Source organism: Erinaceus europaeus, chromosome 21 (assembly GCF_950295315.1).
Source record: "Erinaceus europaeus chromosome 21, mEriEur2.1, whole genome shotgun sequence".
In the NCBI taxonomy this organism is placed as follows: domain Eukaryota; kingdom Metazoa; phylum Chordata; class Mammalia; order Eulipotyphla; family Erinaceidae; genus Erinaceus; species Erinaceus europaeus.
Window position 1 is genome coordinate 22,492,555 of NC_080182.1, and position 27,046 is coordinate 22,519,600.

A 27,046-nucleotide genomic window follows, 5' to 3' on the forward strand; every position below is an offset into this window, starting at 1 on the left:
AAGTAAAACTGACAAACTGATTACTCAGATGTGGGTATTTGACAAACACTTCCTTAAAAATTAACAAAATCAGCCTATCATTTCAAAGACAGTCACTGTGATCGTGTTCAGTGTCAATGATAAAACCTGCAGCCTCCACATGTGCTTTCTCTGCTGAGACAGTGACGAAAAGAAACGATTTCTTTTTTATATATATATATTCCCTTTTCTTGCCCTTGTTTTATTGTTGTAGTTATTATTGTTGTTGTCGTTGTTGGATAGGACAGAGAAAAATGGAGAGAGGGAGGGGAAGACAGAGAAGAGGAGAGAAAGATAGACACCTGCAGACCTCTTCACCGCCTGTGAAGCGACTCCCCTGCAGGTGGGGAGTCAGGGTTCGAACCGGGATCCTTATGCCGGCCCTTGTGCTTTGCGCCACCTGCGCTTAGCCCGCTGCACTACAGCCCGACTCCCAAGAAACGATTTCTCAATGTGCCAACACTCAGAAGAGGTATGTACTAGGGGTCGGGCAGTGGCACAGTGGGTTAACATGCCTAAAACCTAAGGACCGGCATAAGGATCCCGGTTTGAGCCACTGGCTCCCCACCTGCAGGGGAGTCGCTTCACAGGCAGTGAAGCAGGTCTGTGGGTGTCTATCTTTCTCTCCCCCTCTCTCCATTTCTCTCTGTTCTATCCAACAACGAACAACATCAACAATGGCAATAATAATAACCACAACGAGGCTACAACAACAAGGGCAACAAAAGGGGGAGAAAATGGCCTCCAGGAGCGGTGGATTCATGGTGCAGGCACCCAGCCCAGCAATAACCCTGGAGGAAAAAGAAAAAAAAAAAAAAAAGAGGTATGTACCTTAGGAGACCTGCAGCTCGTGAATGGTACATGTCACAGAAGGCAGGGTAGGGGTGGCAAGACAGATCCAGTAATTCTAATACAGAAAGTATGATTCCAAATTCTACATTGAAACTTAACTTTTTAAAAAATATTACTTGCCTAATGCTGTCATAATATTATGGAAGAATGTCCAAAAGTTCCTGAAGGGACTCTTAAAATATTCTTCCTTTTTCTAGCCACCTATCTATGCTTAAGGTGATGTTCTTCATGTTAACTAAGGCAATGTTCCAATAGCAGATAAGACTATATTTTTCCAAGTTGGTCATTAAAGAAATGTGCAAAAGTGGGAGTCAGGCACAGTGGGTTAAGCACACATGGTGCCAAGCACAAGGACCAGCCTAAGGATCCTGGTTCGAGCCCTTGACTCCCCATCTGCAGAGGAGTCGCTTCACAAGCTGTGAAGCAGGTCTGCAGGTGTCTTATCTTTCTGTCCCCCCCCCCGTCTTCCCCTCCTCTCTCCATTTCTTGCTGTCCTATCCAACAACGACGACATCAATAACAACAACTACAATAAAACAAGGGCAACAAAAGTGAATAAATAAATATACTAAAAAATGTGTAAAAGTTTAAGATTGTGTGTGTGTGTGTGTGTGTGTGTGTGTAGAGAGAGAGAGAGAAAGAGAGAGGGAGAGGGAAAATGAGCAAGACCACAGCGCTGAAGCTTCCCTCAATGTGAACTATTCTGGTGGTGTGGGGGATTCAACCTGGAACACTGAAGCCTCAGGCATGAGTCACTTGCACAATTACTATGCTATCTCCCCCACCCTTAATGTATTTATGTTTACTAACAGTGTTGTATTTGATTATAAAGTGACTACAAGGGAGTCGGGCGGTAGCGCAGTGGGTTAAGCACAGGTGGCGCAAAGTGCAAGGACCAGCATAAAGATTCCAATTCGAGCCCGACTCCCCACCTGCAGGGGAGTCGCTTCACAGGCGGTGAAGCAGGTCTGCAGGTGTCTATCTTTCTCTTCCCCTCTCTGTCTTCCCCTCCTCTCTCCATTTCTCTCTGTCCTATCCAACAATGACGACAACAATAATAACTACAACAATAAAACAAGGGCAACAAAAAGGGAATAAATAAAAATAAATATTAAAAAAAAGTGACTACAAAATACAAAGCATATTACTCAAGTCAGGTAGAACTAGGTAAATAATCCCCATAAATGATAGCAGTAACAAGTTTTACTTTACTGGACATCATTCTAAAATGAGATCCTGTAACAGATAAATAGCATTCACAAGTATAATCTCCTTGTCTCCCAAAAAATGTGTTCAAAAAGTTGACAGCATATTAAAAAAAGTCACAGGATACTATTATTATAGGATATAAGAACTAATACAATATGGAAACTGGATTAGCATGAACATAACTGGAGGAAATTAATCCAAATAAATTTATACTTTCAAAAGTAGTACTGCACCAAAACAGGTTTGTAAACTGTTTTCTTTTTATCTAAATAGGAGCTGGTTAAGGGAATGAGGCAGCTCACTATACTGCCTTTGTAGCCTATAAACCTAAAGTTATTTTAATGTGAAAAATTCTAAGGGGTAGGGGTAGATAGCATAATAGTTATGCAAAGAGACTCTCATGCTAGGGGCTCTGAAGTCCCAGGTTCAATCCCCCACAAAACCATAAGCCAGAACTGATCAGTGATCTGGTTTAAAAACAAAAAATTATTTTAGGTTAAAAGAAATACTTTTCAATTACCAGAAGTCCAAGAGGTAGCACTGTGGAGAGCAGACCCGCTTCACCGCCTATGAAGCGACTCCCCTGCAGGTGGGGGCGGGGGGCTTCTTAAGTGGTGATGCAGTGCTGCAGGTCTCTCTCTCCACCCCTCCCCTCTCAATTTCTGTCTCTATCCAAGATAAGTAAATGAAACATTAAAAAATAAATTAATAGGGAATTGGGCAGTAGTGCAGCAGGTTAAGCACAGGTGGCGCAAAACCCAAGGACTAGTATAAGGATCTCGGTTTGAGCCCCCAGCTCCCCACCTGCAGGGGAATTACTTCACAGGTGGTGAAGCAGGTTTGCAGGTGTCTTATCTTTTTCTCCTACTCTCTGTCTTCCCCTCTTCTCTCCATTTCTCTCTGTCCTATCCAACAACAATAATAAGTACAATAAAACAAGGGCAACAAAAGGGAATAAGTAAATAAATATTAAAAAAATGAATAAAAATGTTTTGTCATAGTCCATATCAGAACAACAATTTCACAATCACCAAAACACTCAGAAAGTCTTAGAAAAAAAGACTATTATATTACCATGTGGGGGAGATAGCATAATGGTTATGCAAAAAGACTCTCCTGCTTGAGGGTCCCAGCTCCCAGGTTCAATCCCCACCACTACCATAAGCCACACACACACACACACACACACACACACACAGACACACACACACCCATGAGTCCCAGCTCCAATCCCCAGCACTACCATAACACACACACACACACACAGACACACACACACACAGACACACACACACCCATGGGTTAAGAGTTCCAGCAGTGCTGATAAAACAAAACACACCCACCCACCCACGGGTTAACAAAGAACAGTGCTCTGAACACACACACACACACACACACACACACACACACACACGTTAACAAAGAACAGTTCCACAAAAATTAAATACTTTTTCAATTCAGTCATAAAATCTTAAGTGAAGCAAACACACATACATTCTTTCTCTCCCTCCCCCCCCCACAAATTGGCAGATGTCACTGATGAAACACGCTGTTTATAAAATCATATGAATAAACTGCCATATTTCAAACAGTCCTGACTGAAGGATACATCAAATTCTACTTCTAGTGGGGAGATAACCTATTTTATTTTTTTAACCAGAGTACTTATTACCTCTGGTTTATGGTGGTGCAGGGGATTGAACCTGGGACTTTGGAGTTCTAGGCATGAGTCTCTCTTTGCATAACCATTACACTATCTACCCCTCCCCACACCAAAATCTTCAAAGTTGAGTATAGGGAGTCGAGCAATAGTGCAGTGGGTTAGGGGGAGTCGCTTCACAGGCAGTGAAGCAGGTCTGTAGGTTTCCCCTCTCTGTCCTCCCCATCTCTCTCCATTTCTCTCTGTCCTATCCAACCATCATCAATAACAATAACTACAACAATAAAAACAAGGGCAACAAAAAGGAAATAAGTAAATAAAATATTTTTTAAAAAGGGCAACAAAAGGGAAAATAAATAAAGCATTACTGTCAATTCTAGATGTACTCTCAGAAACCACAAGAAATTTCTGAAACTCTTCTATACTCCCAAACCAAACGAAACTGAAAGAAAACACCTATCAGCAGCTATATACATTTTTAAAAAGGTATTCTTAGTTATCTTTTACTAACTTGTTAGAAACTGAAATTTTCTTGTTACTTCTAGTTGTCAGTAAAATGACATTTCAACCAGTCAATATATGAAATCTGTCTTCACCTTAAAACAGAGTTGATGTAAACTACCTGCAAGCTATGGATGTACTTTCCACTTCACACCATGCATGGTGTTTCTTTCAAAACAGATTTCTACTTCAGTGAAGCTTAACAGGGTGCAGACCAATGCCCTTTATAAGGTATTAAAAGACATCATTTCTCCTTAAATCCTAAAGATTATAAATTTCATGTCAACTCTAAGAAGAATTCCCAAGTGGCCCTATAGACCCTCTTTAGGAGTGTCCTAATGAGTTTTATTTTTAAAAGTGATTTGATTATCTGCTCCTTACTTCACAAAACATGAATGACCCAGATTCCAAGTTACAATGGGTTTCAGCCTTCATTCAGTGAGGGGGAAGGAAATTCAACCCCTATTTGAAATGACAGATGACTGAGGCCAATCATTTTAACATCCTCAGTTACTTAGAAGAAAAGGATCAGTCTAGAAGTTTTCCAAGATCTCTTCACCTAACTCTAGAATTCTGATACTAAAAAAAGGACGCTCACACACCAACGTAGCACAACAGTGCGCACACACATTCGTCTTCTTTCTCCTTACCACCCCCAAAAACAGAAATAAGTAGGGGGAGGAAGCAGAGTCCCCTGGGTAGGGCATGTGTCTTGCCTTGTGCACAGCCCGAGTTCAAACCCTAGAAGCAGACAGGAGGTGCCATACCACCAGGAGAATTCCAGTGTTATGGGGTCTCCTTCAGTGTGTGTCTCTCACTTTCTCTAGCAGGATGCCCAGTAGCAATGAAATTACATATGTGCAAGGGCAAGGACCTGGTTCAGAGAGCAAGAGAGAGAGACAAAGAAAAGAAAGGATATTATTAAAAAAAAAAAAAGAAAGAAAGAAAGAAAGAAAAAGCAGAGGGGGTGGGGAGGTAGCGCAGTGGGTTAAGTGCACATGGCACGAAGTGCAAGCACCGGCTCAGGGATCCCAGTTAGAACCCCCAGCCCGCCCCCCTTGCAGAGGGGTCACTTCACAGGCAGTGAAGCAGGTCTGCAGGTGTCTATCTTTCTCTTTCCTTCTCTGTCTTCCCCTCCTCTCTCGATTTCTCTCTGTCCTACCCAACAACAAAGACAGCAACAATAATGGCGATGATGACAAAGATAAAACAGGATTGGCGGCAAGGGGAAAAATGGCCTCCGGGAGCAGTGGATTCATAGTGCAGGCACCGAGCCCCAGCAATAACCTTGGAGGCAAAAGAAAAAGTAGCTTCCACATATTCCAATACTACCACCCTACAAGTTGGATGTGTATATTTTAAGCCCAACTACTGAAAGAAAACATCCTTTCAAGCTGTCTTCCTTGTTGTTTTTTTCTCAGCAGAGCACAGCTCAATTCTGGCTGATGGTGGTGCTGGGGATTGAACCTGGGACTTTGGAGCTTAGTCTTTTGCATAACCATTACACTATCTACCCTCTGCCCTCTTCCCTAAGTGTTTAAGAAATCATTTATACATCTCTGTTAAGACTTCTCCTCCTGCAGAGGGAGCCAGGGCCTCGAACCTGAATCCCTGAGCATGGTAGCTTGTGTGTGCGCTTTCCAAGCTGTGATGATCTGGCTGCAGAAAGTGCCAGTTTTAAAGTCATCAGAAAATGCAAATACAGTATGCATACTTCACTCCGGAAGTCATTGGAAAGTACCAAAGTAAAAATTTTAAGTCACCTTCTAGTAAATTCAAGTGTTAGCTGCTGAAGAAATAGCTCAACTGGTAGAGCACCAGGCTTGCATGTAGAGTTGTTTCTGTGTCTCATGTGAAACTCTCTTCTCAGGTGTAGTAAATAAATCTTGAATTTTTTTTTTCGAGTTCAGCACCACAAATTTACTTCTTGAACTTGAGAGAACATACAAAAGAGAAAGGCAAACATCAATAGCCTTTATTCCTATTGGTGCCAAAAGAAAAAAGATGAGCTGTACATGGAGAGAAAAGACCCGGACACTCGTGAGACCCAGCCCTCCACAGTTCCAGGACCGGGGGTGGCAGGACACACGCAAACAGTGGTGCCGGCAAGAGCCTGGTTTCTTTACGTCTCCTCCTCAATCCAGTTTTGAAACGCCCTCATTATGAAGTTCAAATAAATGGTGTTGAGTTTTTGAGGACCCAATTACATAGGAAAAAGTTATTTAAAAACAGTATTTGTCGGGGGCCAGGTGATGGCACACCTGGTTAAGCACTCACATTAGTGTGCAAGGACTCAGGTTCAAGCCCCTGGTCCCTACCTACAGGGGGAAAACTTCATGAGTGATGAAGCAGGACTGCAGATGTATCTCTCTATATCCCTCCCTCACTTCAATTTCTCTCTATCCAATAAATATTTTAAAAAAAACAACACAGTATTTATCTTGTGGTACTAGATAAAGCATTAGACTCTCCAGCATGAGGTCCTGAGTTCAATCCCTGGCAGCACATCTACCAGAATAACATCTGGTTCTTTCTCTCTCATTCTTTCTTTCTCTCTCTCCTGTCTTTCTCATAAAATCTTTAAAAAACAACAAGAAGAACAGTATTTGTCTTCAAAGATAATTGAAATTTTAATTGACAGGTAACCAAAAACATTTCATAGGGGCCAGGTGGTGGCGCACCTGATTAAGTGTACATGTTACAATGTGCAAGGGCTAGGGTTCAAGCCCCCAGTTCTCACCTGCAGGGGGAAGCTTCACAAGTGGTGAAGCAGGTCTGCTCGTCTTCTCTCTCTTTCCCCCTTTCCCTTCCAATTTCTCTGTCCAATTAATCAAATAAATAATAAATAAATAAAAGCATTTAATGGAAAGTTTCCTCAGGAGAAGTGTAAAATACTCAGAATCTCAATGTCAGGCACTACTCGAAGAACAATGCCGATTAAGTTTTAATATCAGGAGTGTATTTCTTTTCTTTTGCTTCCAGGGTTATCACTGGGGCTTAATGCTGGCACTATGAATCCACAGCTCCTGGAGACCATCCTTTCCTTTTTTTTTTTTTAACTGGACAGGAAAGAGAGAAACTGAGAGAGCAGGGTAAGACAGAGACACCACTTGTGAAGCAACCCTCTGCAGGTGGGGAGCCGGGGAATCAAACCTGGGTCCTTGCACTTCATACTATGTGCACTTAACCTGTTAAGCTACAGCCAGCCCCTAGGATTGCATTTCTTTTTCACTAACTAAACCTTAAGTAGTGTTAATAAGTCAGTTGCTACTTAAGTGTAACTATGGGGGGAAGGGGAGAATAGTAGAAGCTCAAAACTCTCAATGAACAAAATCCCAGGTACTAAACTTCTTTATAACAGAAGACCGAGGGCCAGGAGGCAGCTCACACGTAAAGATGCTGAAGGATCTGGGTCTAAGCCTCTAGCGCCACAAGGAAGCACCAAGCATCAACAGGAAACACCATGAATGGAGGGGCAGTGCGGTGGTGTCACTGTAATCTGACACTGAAGGAGGAGTGGGGGGAGTCTGCCTGGGTTGGGGAAATTTTGCACTTTTAAGTCCAGGCAGGAAAGAAAAGAAACTTCAAAAGCAAAAGGAAAGACATACAGAATTTTGCCTTGCATGCCCTGCCTGGTGACAGCAAGGCCAAGGTCTCAAGGGATGCAATACACTTGAGGTCTGAGTTTTCAGTAGGGAATCACTCCAATACTCCAATACTTTGTCTGGGATCATCTGTGGATATCAGTAGCTCAATTTTCCCCAAGCGAAACAGCTGCCTTAGAAAAATAAGCTAGCAGGGGCAGGGCGGTAGAGCACTGGGTTACCGGCACATAGAACTTACAAGGTCCTGTGCATGTGCAAGGATCCGGGTTCAAGACCCTGGTTCCCCACCTTCAGGGAGTCGCTTCACTAGAGGTGAAGCAGGTCTGCAGGTGTCTCTCTCTCTTCCTCGCTGTTTTCCCCTCCTCTCTCCATTTCTCTGTCCTATCCAACAACAACAAATGGCCTCCAGGAGCCTTGATTCATAATGCAGGCACTATATAGGATAACCCTAGGGGCAAAAAGAAAAGAGAGAAGTGCCAAGTTCAGGGTCAGAAGGCTGGTGACTAAAGGCTTTCCTCCAATCACTTTCAAACATTTAAGAAGCACCACTCACTATTCTGAGTTCTTTATGGTCCGACGTTTCTCTTTAAGGTTTAAAATCCAGCTTACTTTTGAGAGCAGTGTCCACTTCAGGAGAGCTCTAACCCTGCAGACTTTAGTATGTTTGTTCTTCCTGACCTCTCCCAGGGCAGGAAGTAACTGAATGAATGAAAGTTACTAGAAAACTGGACAGCACTTCAATGACATCAGAAATTACTTCAAGTCTCAATTTGCATTACAGAAATGCTCCCTAACCATCGAATTTTACACTATAACCAGGAGAACCCATGGTACACCAACTGGATATCCACGACGCTTCTAAGATAAAGAACTGCCTAACTGATCATTTAAACACAATTCTGTCCGAACACTGGGGGAGAGACTACGTTCAGATCGGTTTCGACCTCCCAAAAATTAAACAAAATGATGGGCTGCTGGTACCCACAGTAAAGACTAAACAGTTGTTTGTGGTACAATTCTTGTACTTTAAAGTTTTCTTCCAAAGGAAAAAAGTCTGAAAGAAAACAGAGGCTCCCCCCAGGTGAAAAAAAATCACCTTTGAGACAATAATAATAATAAAACTTAAGTTCATTGTGTTTTCTTCCCCTGTGGCTTTCACTTATAATCACTACTATAATAACTAAGTGATAAAGAAAAAAAAAATAGCAGCCAGCAAATACAATGTAGGGCAAGCGAGTCCGAAGTGGTCTCCAGACCCTGGAGACTATTTTTCCCCAATATAAGGCCTGCCATTTCCTACAGTGTATCCCAGCAGTGAGCGGCTGGTAAATCATTTGCAAGCCAAGGAACCCCCCCCCAAGCCATTTTAACAGAAATGAAGCCTTTGGGAGCAAGTCCCCGCCGCGGCTCCCGGGTGGACAGAGGTCCCCGGGCTCCGAGGCCCCAAGGCCACGCGGCAGCGCCCGGACCCCGCGGTCGGCCTCCCCGGCCGGGGCACCACCGCGCCGGGCGAGCGCTCAGGGTCGCGCAGGCCTTTCCCAAGAAGACAGGCTCCCGCCCCGCCGCCCCGCCGAGCCCGGACCTCATGCTGTAGGCGCCGGCGCCCAGCTCCTGCCCGATGCCCGTGAGGCTGGAGTCGAAGTCGTGCACCAGCCCGGACTCGATCACTTCGTCCATCTTGAGCACCCAGGCCATCTTCCGGCCTCGCCGCCACCCGGCGCGCAGCGCGGCCTCCGCGAGCGGGGCGCAGGGCCCGGGGCTCCGCGTGCGCGTCCTGAGGGAGGGCGCGGGTGAAGCCTCCGGCGGCGCGGCGAGTGGTCACCAGTGGCGGCCCGGGCGGCGGCCGGTACCAGAGCGGCCGGGGCCCCGCGGGCAGGGCACGGCGAGCCCGGCGAGCAGCTGCAGCAGCGGGAGCGGCCGGGCCGCCGGCAGCACCTCCCTCCCGCGGGCTCCGGCCCCGCGCCTCATGCCGCCGCTGCCCACCCTCCGCGCCGCTAGCGCTGCAGCTGCCGCCGCCCGCCCCGCCCCAAGGCCCCCGGTCGCATCCTCCCCGGGACTGCGCGGGGGCGGGAGCTCAGCCCGCTCCGACGACCGCGCAGGGCCGAGCCCGCCCGTCACCCACTCCCCGGCCTCGACCCTCGGCCCTCCCGCCCAGGCTCTAGCGCCCCGCCGCCCTGGCGAACCCCGCCGCCGCCGTTCCGCCGGCTCGGACGCTGGCTGCTATCTGGCTCCGGCTCGAGCTCACTCGTCGCTTCCGCCTCCTTCGGCCCCGCCCCGGCCCCGCCCCCGCCCCCAAGCTCGCCCTGGGCCCAGACCCTCCCCGTGCCGCGCCGCGCCGCGCTCTGGGGTTGTCCCAGCCCTTGACAGTGGAGGAATTGTCCCCGCGGTGCGGCACGGCCCCGCCCACCCGGCAGCTTCCCAGCCCCAGCAGTGGCGCGGGCTGGGCCTCCCCCTTCTGGCACCGCAACCCAGGAAGAGGCGGGCCAAAGGGATAGCCGACTTCCGCTCATCCGGAGAAGCAGGCTGATTGACAGGCGAACTGAACAATAACGATAAGCACTTGGACCAGAATCCCATGAGGCTTTGCGCCCCTGACCAAACAACCGAAGCATTTTTCCTATTGGGTGTCCTGGAGGACTGAATTTGCTGCTAAGAAACTAGTTCATTAGCCCTCACTGAAAGAAGCATCTCTAAATACCATTTCCTAAGAGCACTGTGTCTCTTGTTGGCCTTTTAGCGTAGTCTCTAGTTTTTGTCTACTCTGTTGATGTCGGGAAAGGGGATGTGCGTTTAACCAATAGGTTTGCGCCTTGTTGTTGGTCCATTGGGTAGAAAGTCTTGATTGACAAAACAGTTAGCCAATCAGGGGTGCCAAAAAAGCGCTCCGGAGAGTCCTCTTCGAATTGCTGACTGCAGGAAGCAGTATGGCGCGTCTAAGTTAAAGGAGGCTTGCAGTGGCAGTAACAGTTGACAGTCATGTATTGTTCTCTGAGCTCACAGTTTTTAGGGTTCAGTTGACTTACCTAGGGGATTCTCACTCGGCTGTCTCCAATAATGATTGGCACTAAGTCATCCTAAGAGCTTCCAGACTTGCATGCATATTGTTTGATGCTAGACATCTAAGACTTAAGTTGAAGCCTCTCTGTGCGGCCTTTCTGGACATAGCACATGAGAGCAGAGTTACCAAAATTAAGTGTCCCAAAAGACGGACAAGAGAAACTGCTGATTTCTTTTTCTGTGCTTGGCTCCGAGCAGATAGCACTAGTGGTTATTGCAAAAGGCTCTAATGCCTGTCTCTTGAGTTCTCAGATTAAAATACCTGTACCACCATAAGTCTGAAATAAGCAATGCTCTGGACTAAAAACAATTTTGTTTGTTTTTGTTTCTTCTTCAACACTTTAAAGGCCTGGGGTCAGAAAGGACACAGATTCTCTAGTCTGTACCTTTTCTTTTTAGTCACTGGATAAGATTTATGGACGGCAAGTGATTTCGGCACCTTATTTAAAATCTACCAATTCCACTCTCTGGCTAAATTTCCCATATGAAGAATGCATTTATGCTACTTCCTTGACCACCCCCTCCCCATCTAGAAAGTTCTCATTCCATTAAATCTCAAACATATAAAACTTAAAGTTCAGGAACTTATGAGCAAATGAATTTGTGCGTGTGTGTGTAGGGGGCAATACACAGGTCCTTTGGTGTAAATAGTTTAGAGGTTCCTCTGTATGAGACCAGTCATGGGGGGGGCAGCATCCGGTTGACCACACACATAACCATCCTCAAGGACCTGGCTGTAAGCAGCATGTTTGATGAGTGTTGAAACAGGTCTGTAGGTATCCATCTTTCTCTCTCCCTCTCCCCTCTCAATTTTTTTTCTCTAATTTTTTAAATGTTTTATAATTATTCATTTTCCCTTTTGCTGCCCTTGTTTTTAATTGTTGTAGTAGTTATTATTGTTATTGATGTTGTCGTTGTTAGGACAGAGAGAAATGGAGAGAGGAGGGGAAGACAGAGAGGGGGAGCGAAAGATAAGACACATGTAGACCTGCTTCACCACTTGTGAATCAACTCCCCTGTAGGTGGGGAGCCAGGGGCTCGAACTGGGATCCTTAATCTGGTCCTTGCGCTTTGTGCCACCTGCGCTTAACCCGCTGTGCTACCACCCAACTCCCTTTTTTTCTTCTTTTTTTGTCACCTATGTATTGCTGGGGCTTAATGATAGCACCACAGTCCCCTCTCAATTTCTCTCACCAAATAAAATAGAAAGAACCCACTGATCCGCTGGGATCAGTGGGTTCCTAGTGCAAGCACAGAGTCTCAGCAATTACCCTGGTGGCAATTCAAAACAAACAGGTCTTTTGCCTCAACCACCAGCACACATCGTATGCAACTATAGAAAATACACTGAAGACTGTCTTTAATTTTTTTTAAAAATTTATTTATTTTCCCTTTTGTTGCCCTTTCTGCTTTTTTATTGTTGTAGTTATTGTTGATGTCGTCATTGTTAGATAGGACAGAGAGTAATGGAGAGAGGAGGGAAAGACAGAGAGGGGAGAGAAAGATAGACACCTGCAGACTTGCTTCCCCGCCTGTGAAGCGACTCCCTTGCAGGTGGGGAGCCGGGGGCTCGAGCTGGGATCCTTACGCTGGTCCTTGAGCTTTGCACCACCTGCGCTTAACCCGCTGCGCTACCACCCGACTCTCTGAAAACTGTCTTTATAGACATTTCTTCTCAAGGAAGGCAGAACAGAAGATACATAACAGTGACTGGCCCAGCCAATTTTGAAATCATTTTGGGTAAACGTTGCCAGTTAGTTCATTAGGAATTGATTGCACTCCTTTAAAGAGCACAGTGGTCCTTTCCCTCTGGGTCGCTCCACTGGGATTCTAGTCCCAACCTCTGAATTATCCTAGATGCACAAACTGTTTATAACTAGTTTTCTCAGCACCTAGTTTTGCAGGACTCTGAAATTCTCTTTTTGTGTGGTGCTGTCAACTCTCCTTTTCAGTGCAAGGTGATACATTTTTAAACTTTGTGAATTTCTTGTGAATCAGTTCATAATATCAAATATTCCAACAAACAAAAACCACACAATACAGATCCTGGAAAGAGCATTAATTTTATTGTTCTGCCTCAGGGTTTCTCACAAAGTTGCATTCAAAATGGTCTTTTGAAGACTTAACTAAAGCAAAAGGATCCAATTCCAAACTCACTTGCAAGATTGTTGACCAGAAACCTGAGTGCATCAACATTTGGTACAATGAGACTGCAGAAGTGTCCTCAAACATGACAAGTAGTGCTCCACAGAGTAAGTAAACAAAGAGAAAAGAAGCTGCAGTGCCTTTAATGACATGGTCTCTGAAGTCACGCACTGTACCTTTCATGTTATTTCTGCTTGATGGAAGCTAGTCACTTAGATTAGCTTCCTTTAAAAAAAAAGATTTGTTTATTCGGAGGCCATGCTTTGGTTTAACTGGTTAGGCGCACTTATCACCAAGCTCAAGGACCTGGGTTCTAGCTCCCCTCCCCATCTGCAGAAAGTACACTCTATAAGCAGTAAAGCAGGTCTACAGGTGTCTTTCTCTCTCCCTCTCTGTCTCCTCACCCCTCTCAATTTCTCTCTGGCCTGTCATAAAAGGAAAAAAAATGGCCGCAGGGAATGGTATATTTGTCGTGCAGGCACCAAGCCCCATCAATAACCCTGTTGGCAAAAAAAAAATAATAATAAGTTTATTCACTCATTTATTCATGAAAAAGAGGAGGAGGAGACTGCAAGAGAACTGCTCTGGCACATACAATGCCAGAAACCAAACTCAGAACCTCCTGCCACCTTCTAGATCATCCAGCCTCCATTTAAAAAAGATTGCATGTGGCCGGGCAGTGAAGCAAGGATCCAGGTTCAAGCTCCTGATCCCCATCTGCAGAGAGAAAGTTTCATGAACAGCGAAATAAATACTGCAGGTGTCTTTCTCTCCCTTCCCTCTCAATCTCTATCTGCCCTATCAAATAAAGAAGAAGGTGGGGGGAGAGTATAAAACAAATGGCCTCCAGGAGTGGATTGCCCTGGTGGCAATTCGAGAGAGAGAGAGAGAAAGAGAGAGGACTCATCCTCAGCTTTTGAAAGGACAAATATCAAAGAACTTGTCGACAAATGTTTAACTATTGCAAGCATGTTCACTATAATTAATTAATTTTAAAGTTTTTTAAGCACCAAACAGCACAATTAGATTAGAAAAGCTAGAAATATGTAGGTAAGGGGCAAGAAGGAGGTTGATATTATCAATGGTTGCAGGCTATATGCTCATATACCTTGGAAATCCCATGGGAATCAAGTAAAAATTCAATAACATAGAAGCATACACCACCAATACCCATAAACAAATATACTGCTTGTGAAGCCTTTGTATGGTGCTCTCATGTGGTGGCCAGGGGCTGGAACCTGGTCCTCACGCATAATAAAATGTGTGTTCAACTGGGCAAAGATGATTTCCCAGCCGCTTGTTTTTTTCTCCCTCTCCCTCCCTGCTGACTATTATTTCTTTCCTTTTCCCTTTCTTCCTCTCAAAAAGCACAGCACAGCACTGCTCCACCATCCACGGTGCTCCCTGCAGTGCTGGCGGAGGGTCTTGAGTTTGGCAAAATAGGTGCACTGCCAGGTGAGCTATCTCTTGGCACCTGTATGTTTTGGTTTATTTCTTTTCTTTTCTTTTTTCAGGAGAAGTATGGACAACTGGAGCCACCCAGACTACATTGTCCTAGATAAACTACCATCCCCAAAGTAAATTGGGCCAGAACTCTGCAATTTGGTTAAGTAAATAGAACTTTGATCCAAATAATAATAAAGTAGTTAAAGACTAGAGCCACTTTTCGCCTTTGTCGGTCTCTACTTGAAGTGTGTTTTCTTTGTGCCCAAGGAGACTATATTTTCTGGGTTCCTATGTGGCTGAATTCTGACGAGTACAATATTTACATTCCTGTCAACAGTAACACGAATAAATCCTCCTCCTCATCATCAATACAGGATTTTTCATGCACTATTTAATTCTCCTCCTCCTCCTTCTTCTTTCAATATAGATAAAGACAGGGAGGGAGAAAGGGAAAGACAGAGAGGGTGAGACACCACAGCTTGCACTCTGTGTGTGATATTCCCATTAGTGCTGGAAGCTTACACCCAGGTCCTAGCATATTGTAAAGCAAGTGCTCTACCATGTGAACTATCTCCCAGTCCCTGACTTAATTATTTATTCTTAATATTTTTAAAGATAGACACTGAAAAGCATAGAAACCAATACAGTGGGAGTTGGGCGGTAGTGCAGCCGGTTAAGTGCAGGTGGCACAAAGTGCAAGGACAGGCCTAAGATCCTGGTTAGAGCCCCCAGCTCCCCACCTGCAGGGGTGTCGCTTTACAGGCGGTGAAGCAGGTCTGCAGGTGTCTATTTTTCTCTCTCCCTCTCTGTCTTCCCCTCCTCTCTCCATTTCTCTCTGTCTTATCTAACAATGACAACATCAACAACAACAATAATAACTAGAACAACAATAAAAAAAAACAAGGGCAACAAATGGGAAAATAAATTAAAAAAAAAAAAAAGAAACCAAGAATAAAAGAGACCACAACACCTCAGCTTTTTTCCATGGATGGGGCCCAGCTCAAACCTAGCTCCTGCATATGGCAAAGCAGCACACTATCTGAGTGAGTTATTTTGCTGGTCATCAAACACATTATTACTATTATTTGCCTCCAGCATTATTGCTGGGGCTTAGTGCCAGTGACTTGGTACCAGCACTATGAATCCACTGCTCCTAGAGGCTATTTTTCCATTTTATTGGATAGGACAGAGAGACATTGAGAGAGGAGGGGAAGATCAAGAGGGGTGGGAGAAAGATAAACACCTGCAGACCTGCTTCATTGCTTGTGAAGTGACCCCCTGGGCAGGCGAGGAAGGAGCTGTGCTCCAACTGGATGTTTGTGCAGGTTCTACTATGTGCGTTTAACATGGTGCACTACTGCCAGGCCCCAAATACATTATTTTTAATGGAATAAAATTGTATTTATGCAATACACCAACTTCATTCCAAGTTCTGCTTAGTGTTTTCTCTTTAGAACAAAATAATGTGTTTGTGAAGAGACCTCTCTGCAGGTAGGAAGCTGAGGGTTTGAACAGGAATCCTTGAGCTTCACACTATGTGCGATTAACCTGGTGCACCACTGCCTGGCCCTTTTTGTTTCTTATCACAACTAATTAATACTGTTATACAGTTATGCAACAGAAAGGTCTAGTGTGGGGGTCCTGCCAGGGAATGACAGCCAGTTGAGTGCACACATTACAATGTGTAAGGGCTCAAGTTCAAGCTCCCAGTCCCCACTTGCAGGGGGAAGCTACACAAGGGATAGAGCAGTGCTGCAGGTGTGTCTCCACCCTCTCCTCAATTTCTCAGTCTCTTTCCAATAAATAAATAAATAAATAAATAAATTTAATTTTAGAAGTGAGGGCCAGGTAGTGGCACACCCAGTTAAATGCACATAGTACTAAGCGCAAGAACCCGCACAGGGATCCTGGTTTGAACCCACGGATCCCCACCTGTAGGGAAGAAGCTTCTCAAGTGGTGAAGCAGGACTGCAGGTGTCTATCCTTCTCTCTCCCTCTCTATTTCTCCCTCCTCTCTCGATTTCTCTCTGGTCTATCCAACAACAATGGCAGCAGTAACAGGGGTCTCTTCACAAGCAGTGAAACAGGTCTGCAGGTGTCTTTCTCTCCCTACTTCTCTCTTTTCTCTCAATTTCTCTCTGTCCTATCCAATTAAAACATAATGTAAAAGAGAGAGAGAGAAAAAGGCCCCCAGGAGCAGTGGATTCACTGTGCTGGCACTAAACCTCAGCAATAACCCTGGAGGCAAAAGAAAAAGAAAACTAAAATGCCAAAAAACAATGATATTAAAGATTAAAACAGCAAAACACAAGGACCGGCATAAGGATCCTGGTTTGAGCCCCCGGCTCCCCACCTGCAGGGGAGTCGCTTCATAAGTGATGAAGCAGGTCTGCAGGTGTCTGTCTTTCTCTCCCCGTCTTCCCTTCTTCTCTCCATTTCTCTCTGTCCTATCCAATAACGATGACATCAGTAACAACAGCAATAACTACAACAATAAAACAAGGGCAACAAAAGGGAATAAATAAATAAATATTTAAAAAATTAAACAAAAGAACCCTCTCATATACCATGGAGTAAATATATGACCTTTCATTTCTATTGATGGTAAATGCTATTCTAACTTAACCACTATAAAAACACTTTAATTTACAAATGGGTCTGGCCTGCTAAGACTTCAGTCTTTTACTTTAAGATGTAATTTGGTGGGGGCTGTGATGGCGCAAAGCGCAAGGACCAGCATAAGGATCCCGGTTTGAGCCCCCACCTTCCCACTTGCAGGGGGGACACTTTGCAAGTGGTGAGGCAGGTCTGTAGGTGTCTGTCTTTCTCTCCTGTCTCAATTTGTCTCTGTCCTATTCAACAACAATAGCTATAACAACAATAACAATCACAACGAAGGCAATAACAAGTGCAACAAAATGGGAAAAATAGCCTCCAGGAGCAGTGGATTTGTAGTTCTGGCACCGAGCCCCAGCGATAAGCCTGGAGACACACACACAAAAAAGATGATGTAATTTGGTGGAAAGTCATTTTTACTTAACATTTAGAAGAATAAAAAAGAGAGAGGCTGAAGATATAGCACATTTTGATAGTGCACTGCTTTGCCAGTGTGCACAACCCAGGTTTGAGCCTGGCTTGCACCATACTGAAGGAATCTTCAGGGGTGGAGGTAGAAAGCATAATGGTTATGCAAAAAGACTCTCAAGCTTGAGGCTCCAAAGACCAAAGGTTCAATCTCCTGCACCACTATAAACCAGAGCTGGGCAGTATAGTACTATGTTCTCTTTCACTCCTCCTACCTCTACCAAAAAAGAATCTAACAGTGAAAAATAGAACAACACAGCAAAATTGACCCAGATTTTAAACCTCAAGTTCAAACCTTATCTTATTTGGAAATGTGGGGAGTCTATTACAAATTTTGAAAACTTGGGAGAAACAAAACATGTTTTATGAACTGGAACTGTACTGTATGACTTTAATTCACTCTAAACAGCTCAGTAAGTGAATTAGTTTGGGTGAGAAGGAAGCAAGAAAAATTTAACAAGTAGCCTTTTTTGTTTTAATTTTTTATTTATTTTCCCTTTTGTTGCCCTTGTTATTTTGTTGTTGTAGTTATTATTATTGTTGTTGAAGACATTGTTGGATAGGACAGAGAGAAATGGAGAGAGGAGGGGAAGACAGAGAGGGGGAGAGAAAGATAGACACCTGCAGACCTGCTTGACCACCTGTGAAGCATCTCCCCTGCAGGTGGGGAGCCGGGGGCTCAAACAGGGATCCTTACTTCGGTCCTCGGGCTTCGCGCCACATGCGCTTAACCCGCTGTGCTACTGTCTGACTCCCAACCAGTAGTTTTTTTTAATTTTTTTATTCTTTATCAAAAGTCTTTAATAGGTGACATCTAAATATATTTCTGCAATGAACAGATTAAAGGTATAGGGCATGTAGAAAGCAGTAATAATTGTCATGTTCTTGTGAGCTGACATTACAGGATTTTAAACATGATTTTCTGATGTTTTCATATACTAGCTTTCACTTAGTTACACGAAACTATACTGCTTTGCTACTAAGTCCATTCCTTTCTTAAGTGCCTGTTAATAGCAATTACTTAAGTAGAATTACTATTTTTTAAATTTATTTTCCTTTTTGTTGCCCGTGTTTTTATTGTTGTTGTAGTTATTGTTGTTGCTATTGATGTCGTCATTGTTAGATAGGACAGAGAGAAACGGAGAGAGGAGGGGAAGACAGAAGGGGAGAGAAAGATAGACACCTGCAGACCTGCTTCACCGCCTGTGAAGGGATCCCCCCTGCAGGTGGGGAGCTGGGGGCTCAAACAGGGATTCTCACGCTGGTCCTTGTGCTTTGGGCCACATGTGCTTAAGCCACTGTGCTACTGCCCAACTCCCTTAAGTAGAATTATTATTCATCTTAATTTGCTCTATTTAGTTAACAGCAGTTAAAACAGGGCTTTACAATATAAGTCAAAAGATAATAAATATTTGGATTTAAAAAATCATAAAACACACTGAAGGTCATGAGCAGAACATTACTGAGATAAGTTCAATGTTTCAAATACTGTTTATGTACATTTATTTGACCATGGCTTCTACTTTTGATAGATCTCTTCAAATGCATTTATAAAATTAACAAGAATATCTTCTAAAGACTTTAAGAACCTAGTTATTAAATGACTTGCTACACAGAAACACAGAAAAAAAACAGATATGTGCTGTTATTTTTTTCAAGTAATGTTATGTACAGTTTTATTGCCAGTATATGCACAACAGTAAGCATAAAACTATAAATACACAATGTAGTTAACAGCAGAAAACAAAGTTGTTATAGGTAAAAGGGGAAAACTATTTTATAGAGAAACTATTTTCCTGCTGCTAGAACAGAAACAAAAAAAGGTAAAGAATATGACAAATTCTCCATTCAGTACCCATTTTAAAGTTTTACATACATTTCTACATTTTTTTCAATTAAACAAAGCAAGTACAGGTAAATTTAACAGTTGCAAATTGCTTCTCTAATAGCTATCTGCCTTTCCAGTCAAATTCACTTTATGTTAGAATTAAAACAGGTCAAGATGAGAAATCATTAGTAACCTGGTTCCAAATGACCTAACTTGTCTTTCATTGTAACTGATTTTTTGAACACTGGCTGCACATCAAAAGAATAAGTGTAGCAAAAGGTGATTAAAGTTTTTTGCTTCGTTTTGTTTTTGTTAGAAAGTAAGAGAAAAATCACCCTTTAAAAAGTTTTCCAAAGCACACACAGGCAGCAGTTCAAATAAAAGTATTAGCCCTGAAGAGGTAGAGCATTTAAGCCCATTATACAAAGACTATAGCCTTGGCACCATCCTCTCTTCTCTCTTTCTCTCTCTCATCAGGATCAATGTTCCCAAGTAAGACAATTTTATGATAAAAGGAAACCAGGTCCACCACTTAAAGAAAAGGTGCTGGCTGACTTTCATGCCTCAATAATTTGTTTACTAAATGAGAACCAGAAGATGTCAAGGACACACATGCACTTGATTTGTTTTGTCTGTTTCCATCAAATCTATTCATAAGTGAATTTTATATTAATAAATAAGAAAGCATCATTCACAACAAAGATAAAAAAACGAAAACAAAACAAAGAAAAACCCTGCGATGAGACTTTCTATTTTAGTAAGTATCAAGGAAAAACAAAACAAAACAGGAAGATGATTTGGTGCAGCTTTCTTAAGGGATCACAGAGGGGACATGGTTTTAAATAAAGATGGCAAGATCAATAACCATAAATCTCAGTCTTACAGAACTGGCTGATTCTGTAATATTTCTCTTTGAGGTCTTAGTTTTTAACTATAGATTACCCAAAGAAGTTGCAACTAATGACAATGTATCACCATCACACCAACAGAGACCAGCTGTAGTTGAAATGAGTCCTGCTTTGATTCACATCATTTCAAGATTTCTAGCATAGGACATGATACGGAACAAATCTCAAAGTAGCCATAGGAATATTCTGCAATTGAATAAATGCAAAAAGAAAAAAATTATACAATCATAACACTGGCAAAGGTTAATGGGAAGACAAAAAAGGACAAACAGGTGAAATGACGAATTAGGTTGAAAATCACTTTGTACTGATCAAATGATGTTAATACTGCTTCTTCTTGAGTTTGGAATAACTATCATAAAAGTTACATGCAGACTGAGGATAGCCCTCTGTTACAGAAAATACAAAACCAAACAGAAAACAAAAACTGTGAAACAATGGTAAGTTCCAAAAGATTTGTTTGAAAATTTCCTTTCATTGATGGGGTGGTCTGTCTCGTCTTTTCTTTGAGAGACCTGGTTCACTTCAATTGACTTCACTAACTTTGTCCAGAAACATCAGTAGTGGGATCAGCTCCTCCGGAACCTGTCTGTGCACGTTTGATGTAGAGATTCAGTAGCTTCATCTGTAGATTCAAGTCAAACACATGTCACATGAGCAAGCTTATCGAATTTATAGTGAGATGCTGAATAAAATGTTATATATACATATATGAGCTTTAAGAGATAAGATTTTAGATGGAGGTATTATCATCATGTTCTAAGTTACTATTTTTTAAAATATGTATTGATTTTTCAAAATTAATTTCTATTTATTTTGCATAGAGAAAGAAATTAATAGGGAAGGGGGAGACGGAGAGGGAAAGAGAGATACCTACAGACCTGCTTTACTGCTTGTGAAGCTTTCCCCATGTAGGTGGGGGCCGGGGGCTTGAACCTGGGTCCTTGTGCAGTGAGTGTAATGTGTGTACTCAAGCAGGTAAGCCCCTTCCCATCCTTTATTTATTTATGATGTATGGGAGTTGAGGAGAGAACCTGAGCATCACTCTGGCATACGTGATGCTGGGGATCAAACTTGGGACCTCACTGGACTACCTCCCAGGCTATAAGAACTGTCTACATGTTTTTAAACTTTATTTGATAGGACAGAGAGAAACTGGGAGGAAAAGGGGATAGAGAAGGAGAGAAAGACAACTGTAGCACTGCTTCACTACTTGTGAAACTTTGCTCCTTTAGGTAGGGGCTCGGGACCTTCTTTTTTGAACCTGGGTCCCTGTGTATGTTAACAGATTCACTTAATCAGGTGAATGACTGCCTGGCTCCTTAACATATTTAGGGTCACAGTTTTGTTCACAACGGAGATTTCTACCATGCTTTTCCAAAAAGGTGTAGTGGTTAAGACATAAAACTTAAAGTAGATTTTAAAAAATAGAAGTGACCATTAAGACAATAATGACAAATATCTGAGCACTATGTGCAGTACAACACACTGCCTTGTATTACCTTTCATATTTTCACAATATTATAGATGAATGGCTTAAATAGAGAATTTATAAGTCATTGTTTGAGTCACAAGGGTAGCTAAGAAGTAGGCCAGGAAAGAAAATACCTAGGCTGGGTGATAGTGTACTTGGTAGAGCATACATGTTGCAATGTGCAAGAATGTGGTTCAAGATCCTGGTCCTCAGCTGCAGGGAGAAAGCTTCATGAACAGTGAAGCCGAGCTGCAAGTGTCTCTATTTCTCCTTTTCTTCCCTCAGTTTCTCTGTCTCTCTCTCTATCTCTCTCTCTCACCAGAGCATTAATCAGTTCTGGCTCACAGTGGCATAGGATTTCAGAGCCTCAGGCATTTGAGTCTGTTTGCATAACCATTATGCTATTTACCTCCACCCTCTGTCTCCAAAAAATAAAGAAAAAAAAGAAAGAAAAGCAAAGAAAGGAAATTAGATACTTCAGTTTCAGGACCAAGATCTTAGACAACTAGGTTACCATATGCCTAAACTGAATGTTTTCATGGTCAGAGAGATTGCAAAGTGGTAGTGCATCAGACTTTCATGTCTTAAGGCTCCAAATAGTCCTAGGTTCAGTTCCCACCATCACTTGATGTCAGCCCTGAGCATAGTTCAATAGTGGGCTGCTGTGTGTACCTCAGGTTCAAGCCCAGCCCCTATTGTGGGAATTTCAATGTTTTAGTTTCTTCTTTATCTGTCTCTCTCTGAAAAAGTTAGCCTGAGGCTCTGGAGATGACAAAAGAAGGGGCGGGAGGGAGAGAGAGAGAGAGAGATAGAGAACTGAGCACTGTTCCGGTTTTTCTCTCATGAAAAAAAATACATCTTTTAAAAAATATTTATTCCCTTTTGTTGCCCTTGTTGATTCTTTTTATTTCTGTAGTTACTATTGTCGTCATTGTAGAGGACATAGGACAGAGAGAAATGGAGAGAGGAAGGGAAGACAGAGAGGAAGAGAAAAAGATAAGACACCAGCAGACTTGCTTCACCGCTTGTGAAGCGACTCCCCTGGTGGGAGCCGGGGGCTTGAACCTGGATCCTTACACCGGTCCTTATGCTTTGTGCCACCTGCTCTTAACCCACTGCGCTACCTCCCGACGCCCAAAAAATACATCTTTAAATATGTTTTTGATTCGATCTTTCTGTATTAACTTTTCAGTCTTTACCATGAAATGCCATACGTGTGTGTGTGTGTGTGTGTGTGTAATTTTTTTTTTTTGCCTCCAGGGTTATTGCTGGGGCTCGGTGACTGCACTATCAATCCACTGCTCCTGGAGGCCATTTTTCCCATTTTGTTGCCCTTGTTGTTACCCTTACTGTTGTTGTTATTGTTGTTGTCATTGCTGTTGTTGTTATTGTTGGATAGACAGAGAGAAATCGAGAGAGGAGAGGAGACAGAGAAGGGGAGAGAAGGACAAACACCTGTAGATCTGCTTCACCGCCTGTGAAGCGACCCCCCTGCAGGTGGGGAGTGAGGGGCTTGAGCCAGGATCCTTACGCCAGTCCTTGCTATGCACCAATTTTTATCGACTGACTGCCTAGTTTTCTCATAAAGTAAGGGATTTCAATTTTACAGACAACTCCTGATTATCAGGACCTTAACCTGAGCTTATCACAAAAACTGAAATAATTTTTATTTAAAAAAACCACTCTGTATGGACTGGGTGTTGGTACACCTGGTTAAGTGTACACATTACAGTGTGCAAAGGCCCTGGTTTAAGCCTCTGGCCCCCACCCGCAGGGGGAAGCTTCACAAAAAGTGAAGTACCATACAGGCACTTGTTTTTCTTTAAATGACAGTATGCCTAACTCCCAAATTGGCCTGCAACCCTCAAGCCTCAGGCATGAAAGTCTTCTTGCATAACCATTATGCTGTCCAACCCAACCCCTTCCTTTTTTCTGTTTTATTTGATAGGACTGAGAGAAATTGAAGAAGGGACTATGAAACAGAAAGGAAGAAAGACAGCAATTTGTAGGCCTGCTTCACCACTCATGAAGCGTCCTCCCTGTGGTTGGGGAGCAGGGGCTTGAACCTGGGTTGCTGTCCATGGTAATGCGTGCATTTAATTGGGTTCACTACCTCCCAGCCCCCTGGGAATAATTTTTAAAATATTCATATATTTCATGTTTTGGGAGATGTAAATTAATCCATAAATATGCAACTCTAAATTCAGCAGTCCATGGGAGGTAAGGATTTGAGTGTGGAAATCAGAAAGAGTCAGTTACTATTACAAAAAACTAAAAGCTATAGTTATTTCTTTCACAGCAGTACCAATCATCCACAAACTGCTAGCTCCTTACCTGAAAGTAGTAACAGCTTAAATACAAATGTAGGAGGAATGAACTGGATGTTTGATACCTGACTCATTAAAAGTCAACCTTTAACACACAAAAAGAACTAGAATATGGAAGCTGCCCCCTGGCTATCATCTTGCGAAAAAGCAGCACTACTTACTTTACTGCCAGTGAGTTGACTAAGATGTGGTTTTAACTCATCACCGATTACTGCATGAACAGCCACCAGGCAGAAGACACAGGTTTTTCGAACACTGCTCTCTGAATTATCGTAACCCTAAAGAGAAAAGTTTTTATTAGCACTCCTGTGCGACCTGAGCCAAGCACCTTTCCAACAGAGAAAGCAGGCGCAACTCAAAGGTGAGCTGTCCAGTTAATCAAAGAGCCTGGAGTGAGGAAAGGTCCCTTGACAGGAACAGACAGCTCAGCTCTCCTTCCATCTTGCCTTTGGCAGCGTCACTCATCCTTAGCTTTCCCTACCGGGCTTGCTCTTACTTGGCTTGGGAAAGCTGCAGTCCTATGCTCAGAGGCTGCCTCATCACCCTACAAAAAGTCTCCAAGTGGTCCTAATGTATTCACCTCAGGGAACTCAATAGCTCCTCAATACTAAGAAAAAACAAACAAACAAACAAAAACAAAACAAAAACACCTCCTTGGCTAGGTAGTCAAGGCATTCCTACAACACGGGCTGAATTAATTTTGACATCTGTTCCCGGCCTTACCATTACCCTAAACTGCATTCAACACACACTGATACCTTTTTCAACAACAGAGAGGTGTTCTGAGAAATGTGTCATTTAATTGTTCTGTTGATTTTACTTTATTGTTGTAGGGATAGCAAACCCAGATGGTATAGCCTACTACATGCTTAGGTTATACAGTATACACTTACTGGGAGGGAGCACCCTCAAATTTGTGGTCCACTGCAAGCTGAATTGTTAAGTGAGGCATGATAGTATCCCATACCTATTAGATGTATGGCATAAGCAAATTATATACATATATATTTTTAAATATTTTAATTTATTAATGAAAGGAATAGGAGGAGAGAGAGGAGAACCAGAGCATCACTCCGGTACATGTGCTGCCAGGGATAGAGCTCAGGACCTCATGATTGAGAGACTAACACTTTATCCACTAAGCCACGTCCTAGACCACATATACTATTCTTTTTTTAAAATTTTATTTATTTATTTATTCATAAAAAGGAAACATTGACAAAACCATAGGATAATAGGAGTACAACTCCACACAATTCCCACCACCAGAACTCTGTATCCCATCCCCTCCCCTGATAGATTTCTTATTCTTTAACCCTCTGGGAATATGAGCCCAAGGTCATTGTGGGTTGCAAAAGGTGGAAGGTCTGGCTTCTGTAATTGCTTCTGCGCTGAACATGGTGTTGACAGGTCGATCCATACTCCCAGCCTGTCTCTCTCTTTCCCTAGTGGGGTGGGGCTCTGGGGAAGTGGAGCTCCAGGACACATTGGTGGGGTTGTCTGTCCAGGGAGGTCTGGTCAGACACATATACTTTTTTTTTTTTTTTTATTTAAGAAAGGATTAATTTCTATTCTTTTTTTCTTTTTTTTTCTTTCCTCCAGGGTTATTGCTGGGCTCGGTGCCTGCACCATGAATCCACCACTCCTGGAGGCCACTTTTCCCCCTTTTTGTTGCCCTAGTTGTTGCAGCCTCGTTGCGGTTATTATTGCCATTGTTGACGTTGCTTTGTTGTTGGATAGGACAGAGAGAAATGGAGAGAGGAGGGGAAGACAGAGAGAGAGGGGGAGAGAAAGATAGACACCTGCAGACCCGCTTCACCACCTGTGAAGCGACTCCACTGCAGGTGGGGAGCCGGGGGCTCGAACCGGGATCCTTACACCGGTCCCTGCGCTTTGCGCCACGTGCGCTTAACCCACTGTGCCACCGCCCGACCCCCTCTTTTTTTTTAATATTTATTTATTCATTTTCCTTTTTTGTTGCCCTTGTTTTATTGTAGTTATTATTGATATTTTCATTGTTGGAAAAGGAGAGAGGAAGGGGAGACAGAGAAGGGGAGAGAAAGATAGACACCTGCAGACCTGCTTCACCACTTATGAAGTGACTGCCCTGCAAGTGGGGAGCCGGGGGCTCGAACCGGGATCCTTATGCTGGTCCTTGTGCTTTGTGCCACGTGCACTTAATCACTGCACTACCGCCCGACTCCCACATATACTATTCTTTTTTCTTTTTTTTTTTTTTTAATTTTTATTATTTTTTAAATATTTATTTTGTTTATTCCCTTTTGCTGCCCTTGTTGTTTTATTGTTGTAGTTATTATTGTTGTTGTCGTTGTTGGATAGGACAGAGAGAAATGGAGAGAGGAGGGGAAGACAGGGAGGGGGAGAGAAAGATAGACACCTGCAGACCTGCTTCACCGCCTGTGAAGCGACTCCCCTGCAGGTGGGGAGCCGGGGTTCGAACCGGGATCCTTATGCCGGTCCTTGTGCTTTGCGCCACCTGCGCTTAACCCGTTGCGCTACAGCCCGACTCCCCACATATACTATTCTTAATGATAGATTTGGGTCTTCCAGGACTTCACGATTTAGTTAACATGAGGCTAGAACAAAATCACAAAAATCATACCATAGGTGCAAAAGATAAGTGGCTATTTCTCTCTAGGAAGGAAACTAATACACATACTTTGTAATACTAGTTAGCCACTAAAATTATGAATATTAATTATTAAGTGAGAAAACTTCCTAATCTACGATTAAGTTAAGCAAAACATGGTACAGCACATGGTCAAATTTTCGCTAAAACTATTATATTGATAGGTTACATGTGTAGAAAAAATTGCATCTGATATTAAATATAACCACTTTGGAGAGAAATCTGGCAATATTTAGGCATTATCTTTCTAGATGTATGCACTGATACAAGCAATATTACAAA

At 43.2% G+C, this 27,046-nt stretch overlaps 2 protein-coding genes across 47 annotated transcripts in view; both read right to left on the reverse strand.

Annotated features, from left to right (window-relative positions):
* Positions 1 to 9,589, reverse strand: part of UBP1 (upstream binding protein 1) — a 55,396-nt gene extending 45,807 nt beyond the window's left edge. For 3 of the 4 annotated variants that reach the window (XR_009547061.1, XM_007524036.3, XM_007524035.3), the window contains exon 1: positions 9,428 to 9,589. Coding sequence is in view for 3 of the 4 variants with exons in the window: in XM_007524036.3 (XP_007524098.1) it covers positions 9,428 to 9,540 (113 nt within the window). In the remaining variant the exon portion in view is untranslated. Of the gene's footprint in view, positions 1 to 6,003; positions 6,173 to 9,427 lie in introns of all 4 variants that reach the window. The other variant, XM_060180494.1, reaches the window with a different exon arrangement.
* Positions 9,590 to 19,215: 9,626 nt separating this feature from the next.
* Positions 19,216 to 27,046, reverse strand: part of CLASP2 (cytoplasmic linker associated protein 2) — a 165,362-nt gene continuing 157,531 nt past the window's right edge. For all 43 annotated transcript variants that reach the window (XM_060180500.1, XM_060180501.1, XM_060180498.1 and 40 more), the window contains 2 exons: positions 24,276 to 24,392; positions 19,216 to 20,938 (listed from right to left, as the gene is read on the reverse strand). In XM_060180500.1, the coding sequence (XP_060036483.1) occupies positions 20,852 to 20,938; positions 24,276 to 24,392 (204 nt within the window). In that variant the 3' untranslated portion in view covers positions 19,216 to 20,851. The remainder of the gene's footprint in view (positions 20,939 to 24,275; positions 24,393 to 27,046) is intronic.